The sequence below is a fragment of the Diabrotica virgifera genome, chromosome 4 (assembly GCF_917563875.1).
Source record: "Diabrotica virgifera virgifera chromosome 4, PGI_DIABVI_V3a".
Taxonomy (NCBI): domain Eukaryota; kingdom Metazoa; phylum Arthropoda; class Insecta; order Coleoptera; family Chrysomelidae; genus Diabrotica; species Diabrotica virgifera.
In genome coordinates, this window is record NC_065446.1 from 53,750,747 (window position 1) to 53,770,088 (window position 19,342).

General features: G+C 31.8%; 1 protein-coding gene across 6 annotated transcripts in view; it reads right to left on the reverse strand.

The window, feature by feature from the left end:
• LOC114339251 (chitin deacetylase 1) overlaps positions 1-19,342 on the reverse strand; it is a 120,421-nt gene that overhangs the window by 61,196 nt on the left and 39,883 nt on the right. For 4 of the 6 annotated variants that reach the window (XM_050649130.1, XM_050649128.1, XM_028289876.1 and 1 more), the window contains exon 4: positions 5,805-5,954. The exons of the other annotated variants lie outside the window; for them this stretch is intronic. In XM_050649130.1, the coding sequence (XP_050505087.1) occupies positions 5,805-5,954 (150 nt within the window). The remainder of the gene's footprint in view (positions 1-5,804; positions 5,955-19,342) is intronic. 6 annotated transcript variants of the gene reach the window in all.

The window sequence follows — 19,342 nt, forward strand, 5'->3', positions numbered from 1 at the left end:
ATAACTTGCTTAAAAATAGTCGTATAACCTTATGCAATAGACCATTTTAAAAGCAATTGACTTCTTTTTCTACTAAATTTACGATTGCATATATAGTATTTTTACTACAAAAGCAAGATTACTTAGGTCAAAATTTCTGACGTCCGAGCACTGCCAAATCATTAAAATGTGACTTTTCATCATGGCCACGTTAATGTCATTACTTGTCGGATATTGTCTTTGTTTTTGTTTACTGTACAAATAATATCTCTAATTCTTTATTCTAATTAATGATGTCAATCGGTTTTCGTGTCTTGCCGAAATATTTGTAATGTTAATTAACGTAAATAAATATCAACTTTAAAATTGACATTTGTCTAGCACAGCTATACCACAGTATACGACGCCCACACGAAACTGCCCGAACTTGCCAAGGTGTGAACATGGTATTATAATAAGAAAAACGTAATCGCGATTACATTAAGAATTTTAGAATTATGTTAATTAAATAACCAAAAACATTTTTTATTATTAATAATATAAATTTTATGAAACAATCCTTTAAGATACGATACGATACGATACGACAGATATGACGATCCTATACGATACGATACGATATGACAGTTCTGTGCTGCTACATTTTTACTTCATTTCGTACACAATTTGATTCAAAATATAGCTTTAAAAGACTGTACTGTTGTTATAAATACCTACATATTGTAACTATTGTAATTATTGTTGTGTACCTATGTACCTATACTACTGTGTTTGTGTTTGTATTGAGAAACATATCAAATCAAAATGTTTCTTTAATGGATTATTTTGAACAAGAACAAAATAATGGGATTCCCTTTTACCTAACTGCAGAGAAGTAAGTTAAAGAATTTAGATTCCTTCTTCTTCTTCTTAAGGTGCCGAGACCGCTTGTCGATCGTTGGCTCTCATGTTGCGCAGCATATTAGCAATCATTGTCTTATTTACAGCCGCACGAAATAGTTCAGTGCTAGTTTTCCCAAACCATTGGCGTAGGTTTTTAAGCCAAGAAGTTGTACGGCGGCCTACACTTCTTTTTCCCATTATTTTACCTTGCATGACAAGGTGAAGTATGTCATATTTTTCTGGGTGACGCATTATATGACCAAAGTATTCCAATTTGCGCCTTTTAACCGTGTTCACTACTTCGCAACTTTTATTCAAACGTTGCAAAACCCTTTCGTTTGTGACTCTTTCTACCCAACTGATCTTCAGAATATGGCGGTAGACCCACATTTTAAATGCTTATAGGTTTTTTAAAAGCGATTCTGTCTGTGTCCATGCTTCAACCCCGTAAAGTAGTACTGGGAATATATAACATCGGACCATTCTTATGCGAAGTTCCAAATTTAGATCATGACTGCACAGGATTTTCTTAAATTTCATAAAACTTGTTCTTGCTTTGGCAATTCTACTTTTTATTTCTGTACTAGGGTTCCAGCTTTCATTAATATGAGTACCCAGATATACAACATTACTTACTCGTTCAATTGAGTCATTACCGATTGTTACGTTATAGTTATTATTATTTACGGCTGCCTGTTTACTAATAACCATAAACTTTGTTTTTCTTGCGTTGAGTTTGAGTCCATATATCGCGCAGAATGCCACCATTCGATTCAATAACGCTTGAAGATGTTCAATTGATCCAGTCAGCAACAAGGTGTCATCTGCGTATGTGATATTGTTCATAAGCATACCATTAATGAGTATTCCCTCTTTTGCGTTTTCCAAGACTTCATTTAAGATTGTTTCAGCGTAAAGATTAAACAACATTGGTGACAATATACAGCCTTGTCGAACTCCGCGCTTGATTTTTACTTCTTCAGAGCACTGATTCGTAACCCTAATACATGCAGCCTGGCCCCAATACAAATTTGCGATTATTCTAATGTCCCTACCGTCCAGACCGGTAGTTTTGAGAATATGTAGCATTTTTTCATGGCGAACTTTATCAAAGGCCTTTTCAAAATCAATCGCGCACATGAAAACGTCATGATTTACATCTCTGCATCTTTGAATTAAAACTTGGGTTGCGAATAGTGCATCACGCGTTCCAAGGCCACAGCGAAAACCGAATTGAGTACTTGAGATTCTTTCCTCAATTTTTCTATTAGATTAGGTTTATTAAATATAAATAGGATTATTATTAGATTTAAAGATCAGAAAGTTTTTTTTATGAATTTTAGCTTTTGCAGTACTTAGTTTTAAAAATATTAAATAAATATATTTTAATGATTATACCTACACTATGATAATATTGTTGTTAATTGATATATTTCGGCAAGTAATAAACACCAATTGACATCACTAATTAGAATAAATAATTATAGATATTACTTTTATAGTAAACAAAAACAAAGAAAAATATCTCTGACAAGTAATGACATAAACGTGGCCATGATGAAAAGTCACATTCTAATGTTTTGACAGTGCTCTTACGTCAGAAATTTTGACCTACGTAATCTTGCTTTTGTAGTTAAAAGACTATACCTAAAAATGCATAGAAAAAAGTTACAGAACAATGTTTGCGAAATAATGGGGAAAATGGCCAAAAATGCTGTGAGTGGCGAACTCTGAAAAATCATATTTCGAAAACTGTACATCATAGAGACTTATACCAGACGTCATTTTAAAGAGGAGGGATGGAATTTTTTTAAGTTATACTTCTTTAGGCGCGTTGAGAGTAAATTTATATGTGCGTGAATTCATCAAAAGTCTTGGTCCTGAGCGCAGCTCAAACGTTATACGGGCTCTGATTGGGTAATTACAATGACCTGCCAACAATTGTTCCATTGTTTTTATTGTTGTGAGGACAGAGAAAAAAGCAAGTTTATAGTTGTAGTGACTTTTTCAAAGTTTTTAAAAGCAACAGGTACGTAATTATTGTAAATGTTTCAGTATTGTAATAAAAAATTACATAGGTACTTACCTATTTGGAAAATGTATCTACCTATTTAGTAGGTAATCCTTTGATTTACATAAATTGATTACCAACAAAATTTCTACCAATCTTCATCTAATATATTGTTTTCTTATTCTATGTTTTGTTGTATTTTAATGTTTTAATTCCACAAAAATCAAACTAATTTGATTATATTCAGCACTGTTAAACAGTAAAACGTTCAGTTGGCCTATCTTAGCATATATGAGAGGTACGTGTAAGTGGCAAAATGAGTAGAGGCTTCGACTTCAAATCCTAAGTACCCGAATAAACGCGGGTTCGAATCCCAATGCAAGTTTTTATTTTTTAATTTTTTTTTCATACATTTTATGATTAAAAGTATATTTTTTATAAAAAAAAATCAATGGGAAAATCCCAATAGTTGGCTGTATACCATAGTTTAAAAAACCAATACAGAAGTAAAAACTTCGAGATGTATTCTGGTATAAAATCGTTTATTTAAAACTATAAAATGTCATGGATTGCAAAACGTTTTCGTTCTATACAGAACATCTTCAGTGCCTAGAATGAAGTATTTCCACGTTAGTTTAAAGCAAAAGGTTAAAATTGTGACTGTTAAAATGAAAAATGTGGGAATACTTACATCCTGCCGAGTAGTTTGAAACTAGCACACTGTAAATAGTGTTAACCTCATTGTATATGGTTTACATAATATAATATATTAAAATTTTATGACTACAAGTCGATGTTGATAGATAAAGTGGAACACATGCTAAAAGGGTGCCATGGTTCCCTGCTCGAAGATGCTAGGTACTTGACAATTCAATGGGTACAGACCAACTGAGAAATTAGAAAGTGGATATACAATTTGACAAGAGTGACATGACATGACAAGATAAAGCCAATTTTTGTTTAAAGTTTCATTTGATTTTGGATTTAAAAAAAATGCAAAGGTTTGTCTGCAAAAATAATTTAAATTATTTGAATAATAAAATCTACTGTAAAGTTTAAATTAGCAACTCTCTATTCCAGAATAACTTATAGGTAGATTCATTAAATTTAATGCAGATATATTTCATGGTTTAAGTTGTGACGTCATCGAATGTGAAATGACGAGATGAAAGTTGAGTTTTGTTGAAACAAGGAAATACACTACATAATAAAAGATAATTTGACTTGCGTGGAAAAACAAAGCTAAACAAACCAAAAAACCAGAATTTAAGAGTATTTTTATGTGATGTACTGTTGGTTGCCTAACAAGGCAAGCAGGCAACAGGTTGAAGGTAAACGGTAGAATATTGCGAGAAAACAGTATAATACAAAAGGTGGCTATTTATTGTGTTAAATTTATTAGTATACTATTGCAATGAATACTTATATCTGTTAAATGTTGGAAAATAATTGTTGACAAAATTAAATAATTAACTAAAGATTACTGTTAGTGAGGTACATATATGTGTAAAGGAAATGATTGTATATAATATTGTGGAATGAATAAAAGTATGTAATAATATAATAAAATAAAATTAAACTATGTGACATAAAGTCTAATTCATCTTTATGTAGTTTTGGAAGGACTGAATGAATTGGAAGTAATGTATCTTGATAGGCTACCAACGTAGATTAGTGAATAAAATAATTAGAATGAGAGCTACAAATATGTCAAATTGTGGGTTGGTGTCAGTATGTAAAGAAGAATCTAAATTGAATAAGTATATGAAATAGAGAAGTATGAGATTGATTTCTATTGGTGATAGATATATATTTTTTATATAATGCGTAAGTATATTTCTTTTCAGAAAATCCGTATTTAGTTAAAATTTTTGCCAACAATTATTGTTCAAAAATCATTTCTTTGGGGCATTTTTCAATGTGTTTGTGTGTGTTTTATTCTTTTATTTTTTTAATTTTTGGTATTGTTTTAATAAATTTTTTTGGAAGTATTAAAATTAGTTTACCATTTAAATAAAATATAAATAAACTGTTTAAAGTACATATTAATTGGAATCATATAATAGAAGTATAACTTCTTACGTGCGTACAAAGTACACACACATTCTTTTTTTTTCTGTGAAGCAATGCCTATACTTATATCCCCGTGGAAAAAAGTTATGGGGCAAAAAACAAAATTGCTTTATTTCGTGTTTTATTCGCTTCTTTTTTTGAATATGCTTTTGTAGAAAAATATTTTTGACTTTGAGAGGTGATGTTTCGAGAGTAAATTTAATCTGGAACAATTTTTCTGTGGACATTTTGTACCAAATGTGCATAAAACTCATCCCAATTCACCCTGTGCCTAGGGACTAATTCTCCCTTTTCTCAAAAACAAACATACCCCTCTAAATGGTAGCACTCCTCGGTTTTTTCCAATTTAGAGGTCCGCTGACCATATAAAACAATAAAACCCCGTTAACTTTTTAGTTCCTTTTAGCTGTCTTATTTTGAACATAATCAATAGCCTATCAACTCATCAAGGGCGTAGGCGCAAAATTTTGGCTCCAATGTTTTTTAAATGCATTAATTTTTTTAGAGCCTTGAGAAAACTAATAAGTATCTTTTAAAAATTTAAGTGCAGAATGGAAGACTACATTATTACCGAGGGCTCAAAGTCCGTGAAAGATTCTGTAATGTTTATTTTAATAAGTTACAGGGGTGAACAGGAATGAGAAGTGTGATTTTTAATTTCAAACATCTCATTCAAAAGAAACTTTTTGGGGGAAATTCTAAGGGACTTCCCGGTCTCGGTAATGAAAAAAATTAATGCACTTAAAACACATTGGCGCGAAATTTTGCGCCTACAACCTTAATGCTACTTTCATTCTCACCGGCTCATATAGCATTTTAAGAAGAAGAACATAATGTCCGATCTAATTCCATCACTTACCGCATGCATTCTCGTCTGATTCATCTTTACAGTCTGGCTTTCCATTACAGAAAAGATCTTTGTCGATACATTCTTCATTACCACACATCAGCTTTCCTTCTGGACATCTTGGTTCGTCGGTTTTCAAAATTGGAAGGACTTTTCTTGGTTCTAAAATAATCGGTTAAGAAACAAAACTATTCCGTCAAAATAAAATAAAGAGGTTGTTAATTTTCTTTGTACAGGTTTTTTGTTGATTGGCGTTTTTATACATTTTTACAATATGTACAATTCGTTTATAATTATAAAAGAAGAATGCATCAGAAAGTAGGCATATAACGTTCTCTACAGAAATTTACGAGAAGAATCTAAGTGTTATTTTACAGTAAGTTTTGTTTGTGGTAAAATTTAGATCTGAAATATGTATATGCAATGATTTTAGCCGACCAACGTAACAACCAACGTAATAACACATTTAGTCCAGTGTACCACGTTAAAAATATGGTAAAACACCCCTATTTCCAGATTAAACTTTAAAATCTACCCTATGCCGAAGTGTGCTTTTACTTTGGGTGTGGAATCCACCCCAACTGAGGATTGGGGCCTTTGTATTGAAAATAACCTCAAGAATCGGTAGAAAATATATTCGAAACAAAAAATGTTCTATAGAGCTTTTCAAAAATATTTTTGAGACATTGATTGAAAATGTTCCTTGTTTTTTACCGATTTTTCCCGAATGATTTAAAAACTTTACATTTTATCAAAAAAACTGATAATGGATTGTACCTTATAAAAGCGAAAATAAAAAAATATCAAAAGGTTTCCTGGGTACTCTAGGACTAAGGCAAGGATGCTGTGTATCGCCAGTGTTATTCAATATGTATATTGATGATGCCCTTAGACAATGGAAGAAGAAGTACAATGGAATGGGACTACCGATAGGAGATAAGATACTTCTACACGTTGCACTATGCAGAAGAACAAATTTTAATTGCATAGGACAAGGATGATCTTGAATATATATGGTAAAAAAACTAATAGATGAATATAGAAAACGGGGTCTGGAGATGAATATCAAAAAATCACAATATCTATGCGTAGGAAGGGAAGAAACGGAGAACCTAAACCTGGAACAGGATATTGCAAGCTGCAATATCTGGGAATAAAACTGACGAGTACAGGACGAAACGAACAAAATATTAAAGAAAGGATAGTAAAAGGAAAACAGCTTATAGGAGCCCTGAATTCAGTATTGTGGCAAAAAAATATAAGAACAGAAAATAAAAAACGAAGTTGGAACACAATATTAAAACCAGTGTTAACCTATGGAGCTGAAGTTTGGCAGTTAACCAAAAAGTACAAAGATAAATTACTAGCCACTGAGATGGATTTTGGGAGAAGGTCAGCAAGAAGATCTGTACGTGAACACATAAGAAACGACGACATTAAACAACAACTGGAAATAGAATGAACAATCATATACGACATCGAAAAACAACAGCTAGTGTGGTATGGAATAGAAGAAATAAGAATCTCAAAAAATTGTTAGAATGGACCCCGTAAAAAAAAGGAAACGTGGGAGACCACCAACTACATGGATAAAGGGCATCTTCAAGGCGGAAAAAAATTTAAGAGAGGAAAAGTGCCACAATAGAAAGCAGTGGCGATAATTCGATTTAAATTTACACCTTATAAAAAATGAAAAAGATTACATACTTACGTTTAATTCTTGCTGCAAGCCAATACAAACCGCGTTATAACTCACTGAAAGTGACAATTTCGTATTTAATGAAACATTTTAAAAACTCATCATAGAATAACAGGAATATGGTCCTTTGTGCTAAAAAAATTCATCACGTATCTTTAAAAGCACTTAAAAATTGAATTAAAATGAATAAATAGTCTCTAGCTTATTTACTGAGGGAGTTATGATAAAAATTCAATCCATTTCTACTTTTTTTGTACGAAAAAACAACAATACTACCCTTGCTATTTTTACCCTAATTGAATTTAAACTTTATCCATTTAATATATTCACTTTATTTAAGCATCAGTAATGCGATACAAAAGTTTGAACAATTAAAAATAAATAATTTTGAAAAAAAATATGGTAAGACTGACAGTGTTTTTGGCATTTTTAAAAATACCACCAACCTATTTTAAAAAATCTCTTTTTGTAATACTATCATATCCTGCCGTAACCTATTCTTTCTTTGATTTTTTATAAACTACATTTTATTAATGAATTGATAGTTTTTTTGGATAAAATCTAAAGTTTTTGGCTTATTCGTAAAAACTCGGTTGAAAACATATATAAAAAAATGACAATTTCAATCACGAGTAAGTCTAGAAAGGTTGATTTTTCTAAAAAACTTTATAGAACAGTTTTTGGGTAGAATATATTTTCTACCGATTCCTGAAGTTATTTTTAAAGGTTCCAAAACCCCTGTTAGAGTGGATTCCACTCCCAAGGTAGGGTAGATACTTCAAAAGCAAACTTCGGCATGAAGTAGATTTTGCTTGATGAGGTATTTCGTAGTTCCTGTGAAAATTTCAAGAAAATCAATGCATAGTGATGGAATTCAGAGGGTAAAACTTTGGTACACTTCACCAGTTATTACAATTTCAAAGAGAAATGTTTGATTAAGTGTATAATAAAAAAATGTACGTAGTTAATTTTTCTTAGCTTAAATGTATCGACAACTAAGGCCATTAGCATTGTAGTTAAATAAAATCACATTTTATATAAATTTTAGAATAGTAGTCCAGGGCGCATCTGTTTTGAGATGGACGTTGAGAGGTGACTCATATTTTTTTGCAGAAATTGTTTGGAATTAACTTATATAATAATAATTGAGTTATCCTTCCACTCAAAAAGGTCCGGAACATTGTTTAAATAATCAAAATGTCAAATAATGAAAGAAAAATTCGATTTTTTTCTTCGTTTTCTGATTATAACTTTAAAAGTATTCACTTGCAAGAAAAGTTGCACTGATATGAAAGTTACGTACTTAAATTTCCTACGATAGGGTTGGTTAAAAATTTTAAAAATTGTCACCCTTGTTGCAAAATAGCAATAATTGCGAGAAAACCATAAAAAAATAATTATTCGCATTTTACGTTTTTCAATCGTTTATGCTACACTTAGGACCTTAATATTTGACCGAGAAAAACTTTATGATATAAAACAATACTGTAAATTTCATTAAGATCGGTTAATAGATTTTTCAATATAAATTTTGCAATCCAGCTTTCGCAAAAAAATTATTTTTTTCAAAATGTTGCAGGACTGAAAATAAAGCAGATAGCAAGTTGATTTTTTTTTTATATATAGAAGAATACTGTACCTTTCATTTGCAGTTTGCAAAATTTAAATCGGTTAACTACCACGGCGTCAGGAATTTTTTTTAATAAACATTAATTTTTGGTGCTACGCGCAGGACAGCGGTGTTTGATTCACACAAGTTGATTTCCACCAAAATTTTTTCCAATCTTTATCTAATATATTATTTTCTTACTCTATATTTTGTTGTATTTTAATATTTTAATTCCACAAAAGTCAAATTAATTTGATTATTGTTTGTGAAATATTGTTTAAACAATTGTATATGTTTAAAAATAATAAAATTTTATTCTGTAAGTTAAAATATATGAATGAAGAAAGTTTTTGCTAAAACAGGGTAATTTAAAATGTGTTTTTATGACTATGTGTTTTTATTTTGCAATAAACAAATTTATTTATTTATATCGAAATGTACTAAAAATTAAAATTTATCAATCATTATCAAAGGTCATTGGAATGCCCAATCAGAGCAAACGTATCCGCTGTCCTGCGCGTAGCACCAAAAATTTATGTTTACTTAAAAAAATTCCTGACGCCGTGGTAGTTAACCGATTTTAATTTTGCAAAATGCAAATGGAAGGTACAGTATTCTTCTATATATATAAAAAATTCAACTTGCTGTGTGCTTTATTTTCAGTCCTGCAAGATTTGGAATGCAAAATTTATTTTGCAAAATCTATTAACCCGCGAGTAGTCGCGCCGTTAGATAGAATCTCACATTTTATCCTTTTTCGCGATAACTTGATGAACAATTTTGCAATTTTGAAAAAAATTAGTAAGTGCCTCGAGGAAGGGTGTAGTAATGCGGAGGTATTTTTTTTCTTCTTGTTCTTTTTGTGGAATTTATGGCTTTGGGGAGAGCCAATTAGCTTTAATAATTGTTATAAATAATATTTCTAACATAGTAAGTAAATAAACATCCTATAAAATAAAAATTTGTTGTAAATTCGTATTTAAATTCGTATTGTGAGATGAAATCTAACACGCGACTATTCACGTTACAGAAGTGAGCGCGACTACTTCCGGGTTAAACCGATCTTAATGAAATTTACAGTATTATTTTGTCATATCATAAAGTTTTTCTCGGTGAAATATGAAGGTACTAAGTGTAGCATAAATGGTTGAAAAATGTAAAATTGGAATACTTGCTATTTTATGTTTTTTTCGCAATTATTGATATTTTGCAACAAAGGTAACAATTTTTAAAATGTTTAACTAATCGTATATTGTAGGAAATTTAATTACCCAACTTTGATATTGGTACAACTTTTCTCGGAAATGAATTCTTTTAAAGTTATAATCAAAAAACGAAGAAAAAAATCGAATTTTTCCTCATTTTTTGACATTTTGAATATTTAAACAATGTTCCTAACCTTTTTGAGTGGGAGGATAACTCAAATATTATTATATGAGTTATTTTTAAGCAATTTCTGCAAAAAAATATGAGTCACCTCTCAACATCCAAATGTACTAATATTTTTACGGATGCGCCCTGGCTTTAGGAGAACACATAACAGGCTGCTAGTCAAAAAGTGGCCGCAAATAGTTTTAATTAAATTAATAGTAATTAAAAAAAAATCGTTCATGTGTTTATATCGAATGAAAGCAAATTTTTGCCTCTGTTATGCCTGTGAAAAGAAGGCCGCAAATTAGGGTTGCCAGCTATTAAAAGCGCGAGGTACCAAAGATAAAATAAAAGAGAGCTAGCGCGCACCACTGGTTTGACAAGATGACGGCTTTAACAACTCGTATTCGCCATCAAACCTTGTCAAACCAGTGGCGTTGAGCTCTTTTACTTATGCATCCTAGGCATATCTATCTTGAATAATAAAATAATAAGCAAATTTATTTTTTATTTTTCAAAAACCAAATTTTAAAAATCATTGCATAAATATAACTAATTTTACCAGCAGGATGGTCAATAGGAATAAGAAAATAAAGGAAGTAAAACATAAAACATGCTTTTCAAGCAATAATGGAACAGTGAATATTTATGTGATGTATATTAACAAATACACAGATTGAAATAATGAACTAATAGTTAACACACAATGTTTTAGCCAGAGTAAGATATGAGACGGCCATGTCTACGAACACATATTGAAAAATTGAAGTATTTATGTAAATTGTAATTATAAGATATCCCTCTTTAATTTTTATAAACCAGTCAAATCGTTTTATGATATATAATGTATAGGTACTATTAAAGAACTTATTGATACCAACATATACGTAAGTACCTACAGCACACAGATTTTTAAAGTTACCGGCGCGGAATGACGTATATGCTCAGTAGAGGTCTATTCACATAAATCCGTGACCCTACCGTGAAAGTAAACGGAACGTGATTCTACCGGCGCGCGGCGACGTAAAAATATTCTTCTCTGAAACTGAAGAACGCGTAATTCGCACAAGCCCGGCACTAGCCAACGGCAGTGCTGACAGTGGTGTCGACGTGTCCGTACCGTATACAGATATTCTCACCGCAAAATATTTTTATTTTTCCTGACGCACCGCGGCTGCATTCTTCAAAATGACGAGATGTTGATTGATTTGATGCACAACAATTCGGTTCTTTTGATTTGTCAAATTGGAAGTATAGCCATGCTCTTCTTCTTCTTTTACTTGTTTAATTCCGAAGCTGCCTCTAGTTAATTTTCTGGGAGGCAGATTGCCTACTATCCCTCCATCTTTTAGGTGGTTTTCAACCGGGCGGGTTGTTTTCTAGGGCAATTTTTTGGAGTCTATTCTCATCCATTCGTCTTACATGCGCTGCATCCTCTTGCGCTGTCTTCCCCATCTTACAATATCTTGAATTTTGCATTGCTCTCTAATGTCTGTATTTCTAACTCTGTATCTTCTTGTTTTTCCCACTATTGTTCTTAGGGTTTTCATTTCGGCAACTCTTAGCATCTGTTTAGTTTTGTTGGTGTCTTTGCGCACTTCTATGCCATATGTCATGATCGGTAATGCTATAGGTGTTTTTTAGTTAGATATATTTCTAGTTTACTCATCAAGATATCAACGACTAAGACAGTTATCAACTTTTTATGTATGTACAGTAAATAATTTCCCTTCTGTTGCTTTCTTATTCCAAGCTTGATTGACCCACAAGCGATTATTTGTAGTGTATGTTTCCTATTCCTGTTGTTCTTGTGCATATATAAGATCAGAGAAATTCTGAACAGTTCGCTGTTGGAAAGCACCGCCATTCTAGTAACCTTCAATATACTGTGATGTGTGAACCTCAAGAGAACCGCACTGATACGGCACTGTCACTTTACGGTCACGTCACGGTGTATGTGAATCTACCTTTAAGGTCCATTATTCTATATTACGAGTAAAAAGTTAATGAACGATGGAGACAAGTTTTTTGAATAGTTTAGACTGTCTCAGAATTCGGTCATGTTTTGCTGAGTATTTATTTTCTCAGATCTTACTGCTTCCTGCAAACATCGCGTAAGTAGCTTGGCAATGACCTGCCATTATCTTTTTCCAGCCACTTTCAAGGCTCTGCCACTATTTCATCACGTCCAGAGGACTTATTTGTTTTTCATTTCTTGCACTGACCTTCAAACTTCATTGGATGCTATTCTTCTTCTTCTTATTCTTCTTTTTGTATACACGTGACCCAAGTTTTTTCAATGCCCCTCCAGAAAGTTGTCGTTCCATCGTTTGCGTGGTCTTCTCACTCACCATCTTCCGATTGAGGGAACCGTATCTGGCTCTCCTTACTACTTTATTTGTTGTCGTTAGGCTTATGTGGCCATTCTATTCTACTCTTCTACCCTTTTATTAATGTTCTCCACCTCGTATCTCCGTCGTATATCTGTTTTTCTAGCTCTATCCCATAGAGTTTTACCATCGATTTTTCGACGGGTGTTTCATGCAATCTCTTTGTCCTCTCTGTGTCAGGTCGTGTTTCTGCCGCGTATGTCATGTCATGTATCGGTTTGATGACTGTTTTGTAAATTCTGCCTCTCATTTATTTTCCGACATTTTTATTTCTCCATATTGTGTCATTAAGGCAACCTGCGGCTCTGTTTGTTTTTCCACTTGCTCACTTGACCTTCCACTTCTGTTTCGAGCTTTCCGTAGCTACAGTTGAGTCCGCGAGTCTTTACCCGTGCGTCATCACTTAAAGCATACGAAATAAGTCGGAAATCTATTTCACGCAACAACAACTGACAGAAAGTGGCTACTGTTCCGATTACGGGTTTTATTATAAAATTTGACGTTATCAAATATATAGAATGTCAAATGTAAGTTTTGCTTCAAAATTTTTGCGCAGAATTACAGCTACATTTGAAGTAGCTTTTATTATTATTGATTAATAAATAAATAAACAATTTATATAAATATTTTATTCACTTTGACGGAAATCTAAACACAGTCATTTCTTTACTGTGTGAATGACGTTAGCTTTGTATGTTTTAAATATTAATTGCCTAAATATAATTATTTACCTTAAAATTTCAAAGCCCAATATAAAATTGGTTGTGAAAACAACTGTTTGTGTAATATAAAGAAAATTCAAAACGCAAAAATTCGACAAAAACCGCAAAAAGTTCAACTGACTGACAGCCACAAAATTAAACAAATCAGAAACGTCAAACAAATTGTGCTTAAAATATGAAAACATACGGAATCGTCTTTTTTTGTACCTATCTCTTTTCAATGCACTGAGTCTAGATGGTTCATAAAAATAACATGTGTTGTTACTTAATAACAAACGGCAGCTGGTTTGTCATGAGTTTCATGCATGGAAGAGAATGATGCTAAAAAAGTATGTGTTTTATCTCGCCAGGTATTAATGACGCACGGGTAAAGACTCGCGGACTCAACTGTAGATAGTGTTATGCCTAGATATTTAAACTCCATCACTTGTTCTATGATCTGTCCCCCAGCTTCAATTTACATCTTATTGGATTTGCTTTTATAACCATGCCTTTTGTCTTTTTGTGGAAATTAACATGTTACATTTTCTGGCGGTTATATTAAATTGGTGCAGCATACGTTGCAAATCATCTTCACTTTGGGAAATTAGTAGTGCATCATCTGCATAGCAGATTATTTTAAGTTGTTTTTCTTCCGTTTGGTATCCTTTTTTAGTTCTTACTTTTTTTATTATTTCATCCATGATCAGGTTGAGCAATAAAGGACTCAGTGAATCTCCCTGTCTTATCCATCACCAGCTTCAATTGTGTCAGTTACTTCACCTTCTACTTTTACTTTTTTTCTGTTTTTCTAGTAGATGTTTTCGATACTTTTAATTATTCCTAGAGGTCACATCCTTTAATTTGACCCTGTCAAATGTTTTCTTAAAGTCCATGAAACATAATTATTCCGACTTTATTGTAATCTAACGATTTCTCTTGAACCTGCCTCATTAAACATATTATAGCATCGGTGTATGATCTTTGCGACCAAAAACCTTGTCGTTCTTCTGCTAATGGTATAACTTCATTCAGTTTGTTATCACTTTGGTTGTTAATTTTAATGTTATCTTTAATCAATTATTTCCTTTGTAATTCTCCTGGTCAGATTGGATGTTATGTCCGGTAAAATTTCAGAACCTTCATTATTTATGTTTGGTAATGATCCACTCCAGATACGTTGTTGTTCTTTGTTTAGTTGGCTATAAAAGCTCTCTATAGTGTTCATAATCTCGATCCTCAATGATTTGCTCCTCTCCATTTTTTATTTTTGAATATTTTCTTTCAAATGACATATTCTCTCGTAGTACTTTCTGGCATTGGTTTTCTTCTACTACTCTAGTTATTTCCATAGTATTGTATCGTCTCAGATCCTTTCTAACCTCACTTTTAATTTTATCATTGAAGTTCACTTTGTTGATCCTAATTTTTTTTTTCCGCTGGAAGATGCTTTGTGCTGTGGCTTAATTTTTTGTTTCTGTTTTTAACTCGAGGACAGTATTTATTTTTAGATTTTTCAATGAGTGAATAATATTATTGTTCATTTAATTGAGGCTGAGACTCTCTAAGTGATGTCATGACTAATTTTAATATTTTCTTCACAAACTGTTGATGATATTAATGTTTATTTCTTTTTGCTTGCAGTCGCCTTTTCCGTTATAAGTTATTTTTTTTATAAAATATAGATTATCGATTTATATAAATATATAAAAAATATCCAAATAGAGTAAAGATTGGTTCTCGGTAATATTGTTTAACGAAATACGAAATTAACCTAAAATCGGATCTCTAATGTATTTACCAACTTTTCGCATACCTACAACAGTATACAAACAAGGACTGCTATTAATACTATTTACTACAATTCTACGATATATGTATATGGCAAAGATGCATCTAATTTGCAGTGTGATCGATTTAACTGGAAGTATTTAAATCTGTAGTCGAACTGGTTTAGATAAATTAAGTAAGGACATCTTGTTTTGTAAGTATGGGTTAAAAAGAATTTGGTGCGATTTGGATTTAATGGGATTAATTGAGTCAAGCAAGCAAAACAGGTTAAAGTGTTACGCAAAAATATGTGCAATAAAATTAAAAAAAGCAAAATATTAGTCAAATACGCAGTGCAGTCAGATATACATGACCGCACAGCGCCAAGGATTATAACCGAACCGACTAAAAGCCCAAGCCGATTGCAGATCCTAGATTTCGACGCATACGCGGTACGAATGGATTGTTTTATATGTTTATGGATATGTACTTAAAAAATACAATTTTACCTAAATTACATTAAAATTTGATATAATATAGGTAGGTACATTAACTCCTTCAGTCATAATCGTCGCAGATCTTTACATAATTATATGTAGAGTCCGGATTTGTAAGCATAATGCTTATGGTAAATATTACAAGCAGGAATATTCTCTTTTTAAATATGAACGAAATATGCCAAAATAAGTCATTTTGACACCACTTTTTTATGCCTTTTTTGCCTTTTTCTTAATTTTTATGCCTTTTTTGAATTTTTGTGCTTATTTGGTGCTTTTTAAATACTATTATCATTTTTGCATTTGCGAACAGCAGCAATTAAATTTTGATCTATGCAGTGCAATGGTGGACTCTGATCTCCCACTAAATAAATTTCAAAATGAAAGTTTTAAATCATTTTTGGAAAAGTACTGTCAAAGACATGTGCCGGATGAAAGTACTCTGCGAAAAAATACGTTAATTGCATTTACAAGGAAACCAGAAAAAAGTAAAAACGAAGAAATCTTGACGAAGAGTTATTTAGTGTGCTTAAAAGAACGATAAGCAACAAATAACAATACAGTTTCAAGATTCGTAAATAAAGCTTTAACAAATTTTTATCTTCCCGAGGCTGTGCCCACCAACAAAATAGTACTCTACTACTATTTTAATGCTTTCCCACGCTGAACCAAATATGATCAAAACAGCATCAAATCTTAAAGTGTTTTATCCAAATCAAAATTATTTTAACAATAAACAATAAAATATTTGGAGAAACAGCAAATGTCATTAGTTGAGTCGATCCAAAAAATAAACAATTAAAAAAAGATCCCTGAAAAATTTTTTCAGATAGTATTAACAAAAGTCAAAGATGTATTAACAAAAAACGAAGGGTTTCAAAAGATGAAGAAAATATTTTCAGTTTTAAATGGATAACACGTTGAAGATATAAATATGGATCCGACAGTAGTGGCAAAGTATAAATATGTAGTATGCACCAATATCCAGTGTGGACGTTGAAAGAAGCTTTTCGATTTACAAAAATGTTTTGAGTGATAGGTCCCGAAACTATTATATATATTTTTTCTTATATATATTTTCTTAAAAAAATTGTTTGTCAAAATTTATATGCTTATTTTCATGCTTTTTTTGTATAATAAAATGCCTTTTTTCATAAAATCGTTATGCTTGTTAAGCGCTTTTTTTAGGTTTCTTTATGCTTTTAATTCCGAATTCTAATTATATGAAACTTCGTAAAACGTCAAGTTAATAGATTGGAATCTTTACTATTTATAAATTAATAGTATATTATGCAACGACGTACATAAATATTGCTTGCAACAATTATGGCATAAACATTAATATCAAAAAAACCAAGTATATGGTCTTCAGTAAAATCATGACACAACCAGCAAATATTAGTATAAACGGCATTCAAATTGAAAAAGTATCAAGTTACAAATACTTGGGAACTTTAATAAACGAAACTGGAGACCAAAACAATGAAATAAAAAGACGTATCGAAATTGCCAGTGCCACCTTCATAAAGATGAGAAAATTCTTCTGCAACACAGATATAAGCATCCCTCTACGATTAAGAATGCTAAAAGGCTACGTATTTAACACGCTATTATACGGTGTAGAGGCCTGGACTCTCAAACAGACCAACATAAAAAATATTGAAAGTTTCGAGATGTGGTGTTACCGTCGAATGCTGAAGATAAGTTGGGTTGAAAGAATCACAAATCTTGAAGTAATACGAAGAATAGGAAGAGACCCAGAAATTTTGTTAACGATAAAACGAAGAAAACTCGAGTATTTGGGTCACCTGATGAGAGGTAATAAATACGCATTACTTCAAAATATAATGCAAGGAAAAATAGAAGGAAAACGGAATCCAGGCCGTAGAAGAATGTCATGGATGCGGAATTTGAGAGAGTGGTTTGGCTGCACCACTAATGAACTTTTTAGGTCAGCCGTAAACAAAGTCAGGGTAGCCTTGATGATTTCCAATCTCCGATAGGAGTGGCACAAGAAGAAGAATGCAACGACCATTTAATGATGGTCATTATAAAGCGAGTATGACGGTTACGAGACGAGCCGCCTAGCGGCGAGTTTCGTATAGAGTACGAGCTTCATAATGATAATTAAATGCAAGTTGTATACACGATTTTTTCTATGATCATTCACAACAAAAATTATATTCAAATTTATTAATTTTGTAACGCAAACATATTAAGTAGTTTGTCACTTTGACAGTTTGTTTGCATATTGAGAACTGTCAAAGCGTACGTATTTGACTCGCCATTGGTCACTACGCATGTGCCACCTTATATAAAAAAAGAAAATCTGTATCATAATGAAGTTCATTATGATAGCCACAGTTGTAGTAAATTAACAACAAATGAATGACATTAAACTTGCTACAGCTGAAATTGTGGCTTTTTTTTAATGTACTACAACTTTCCATCTAAAAGTTTTTTTCATTTAAATGGATGAATGAATATTTTTGCAAATGTTAGTTGTCAGTATTAATCAATATTTCATGTAAAATGTAAGTAAGTTTTTGTAAATTGCAAAGATTTCAATCTATTAACATGACTTTTTCCGAAGTTTTATATAATTAGTAAAGATCTTCGACGATTGTGACTGAAGGAATTAGTGTACATAGGTACCTACCTACCTACAATATTATATAAAATTATTACAATTTTTATGTATTTTAGATGAAATTATATGTTTTAAGTACATATCAATAAACTTATAATAATCCATTCGTACTGCGTGTGCCTAGAAAGTTAGGATCTGCAATCGGCTTGTGGTTGTAGTCGGTTCGGTTATAATCCTTCGCGCTCTGCGGACATGTTAGTGTGCAGTCAGCTCGTGAAACAGAAGAGAGTGGTTATTGCATAAAAGCAGTGGAACCTTTATTGCAACTACTTTCTTAAATATACAGGGTGTCTAATAAACAAACAAAATTTTAGATTTTTAATTTATAGACAAGAACTGTATATTTGTGTGTATTCGAATTATATTTGGAGAATGAATTTTCTCACCCAAACCAGCTGAAACTTTATAGCACTACTATTTGCTTGGTAAATATTGAAGATTTTCAAGTAAGTTTGTGTTTTATAAACATGTGCACAAATCAGTCATAATATGTAACTTTGCTGTTAGGTTTTACTACTCAACCAAACATATTATATTAATATCAAGGGTACATCTATAAAGTTATTGATTATTAATTAATTGGATATTAATTAAGAATTAAAATTTTAAAAAATCCAATTGGATTACATAATAAATGTTCAGAACGCTTTTGGACCTATTATTTTATCCTCAGTAAACTGTTACTTGCTAAATAGCCCCAGAACCAAACAGTGGTTGGGTTTAATATGAAATTTACATTATAAAGTGGTAAAATTGAAAGTCGATGAAACTGGATAACTAACCGGGAACATGAGATATCCCTATCTATCTATCTCTCCCTCTCTCTCTCTTGGACCATCACTCCTAGTGGAGTATTGGGCACA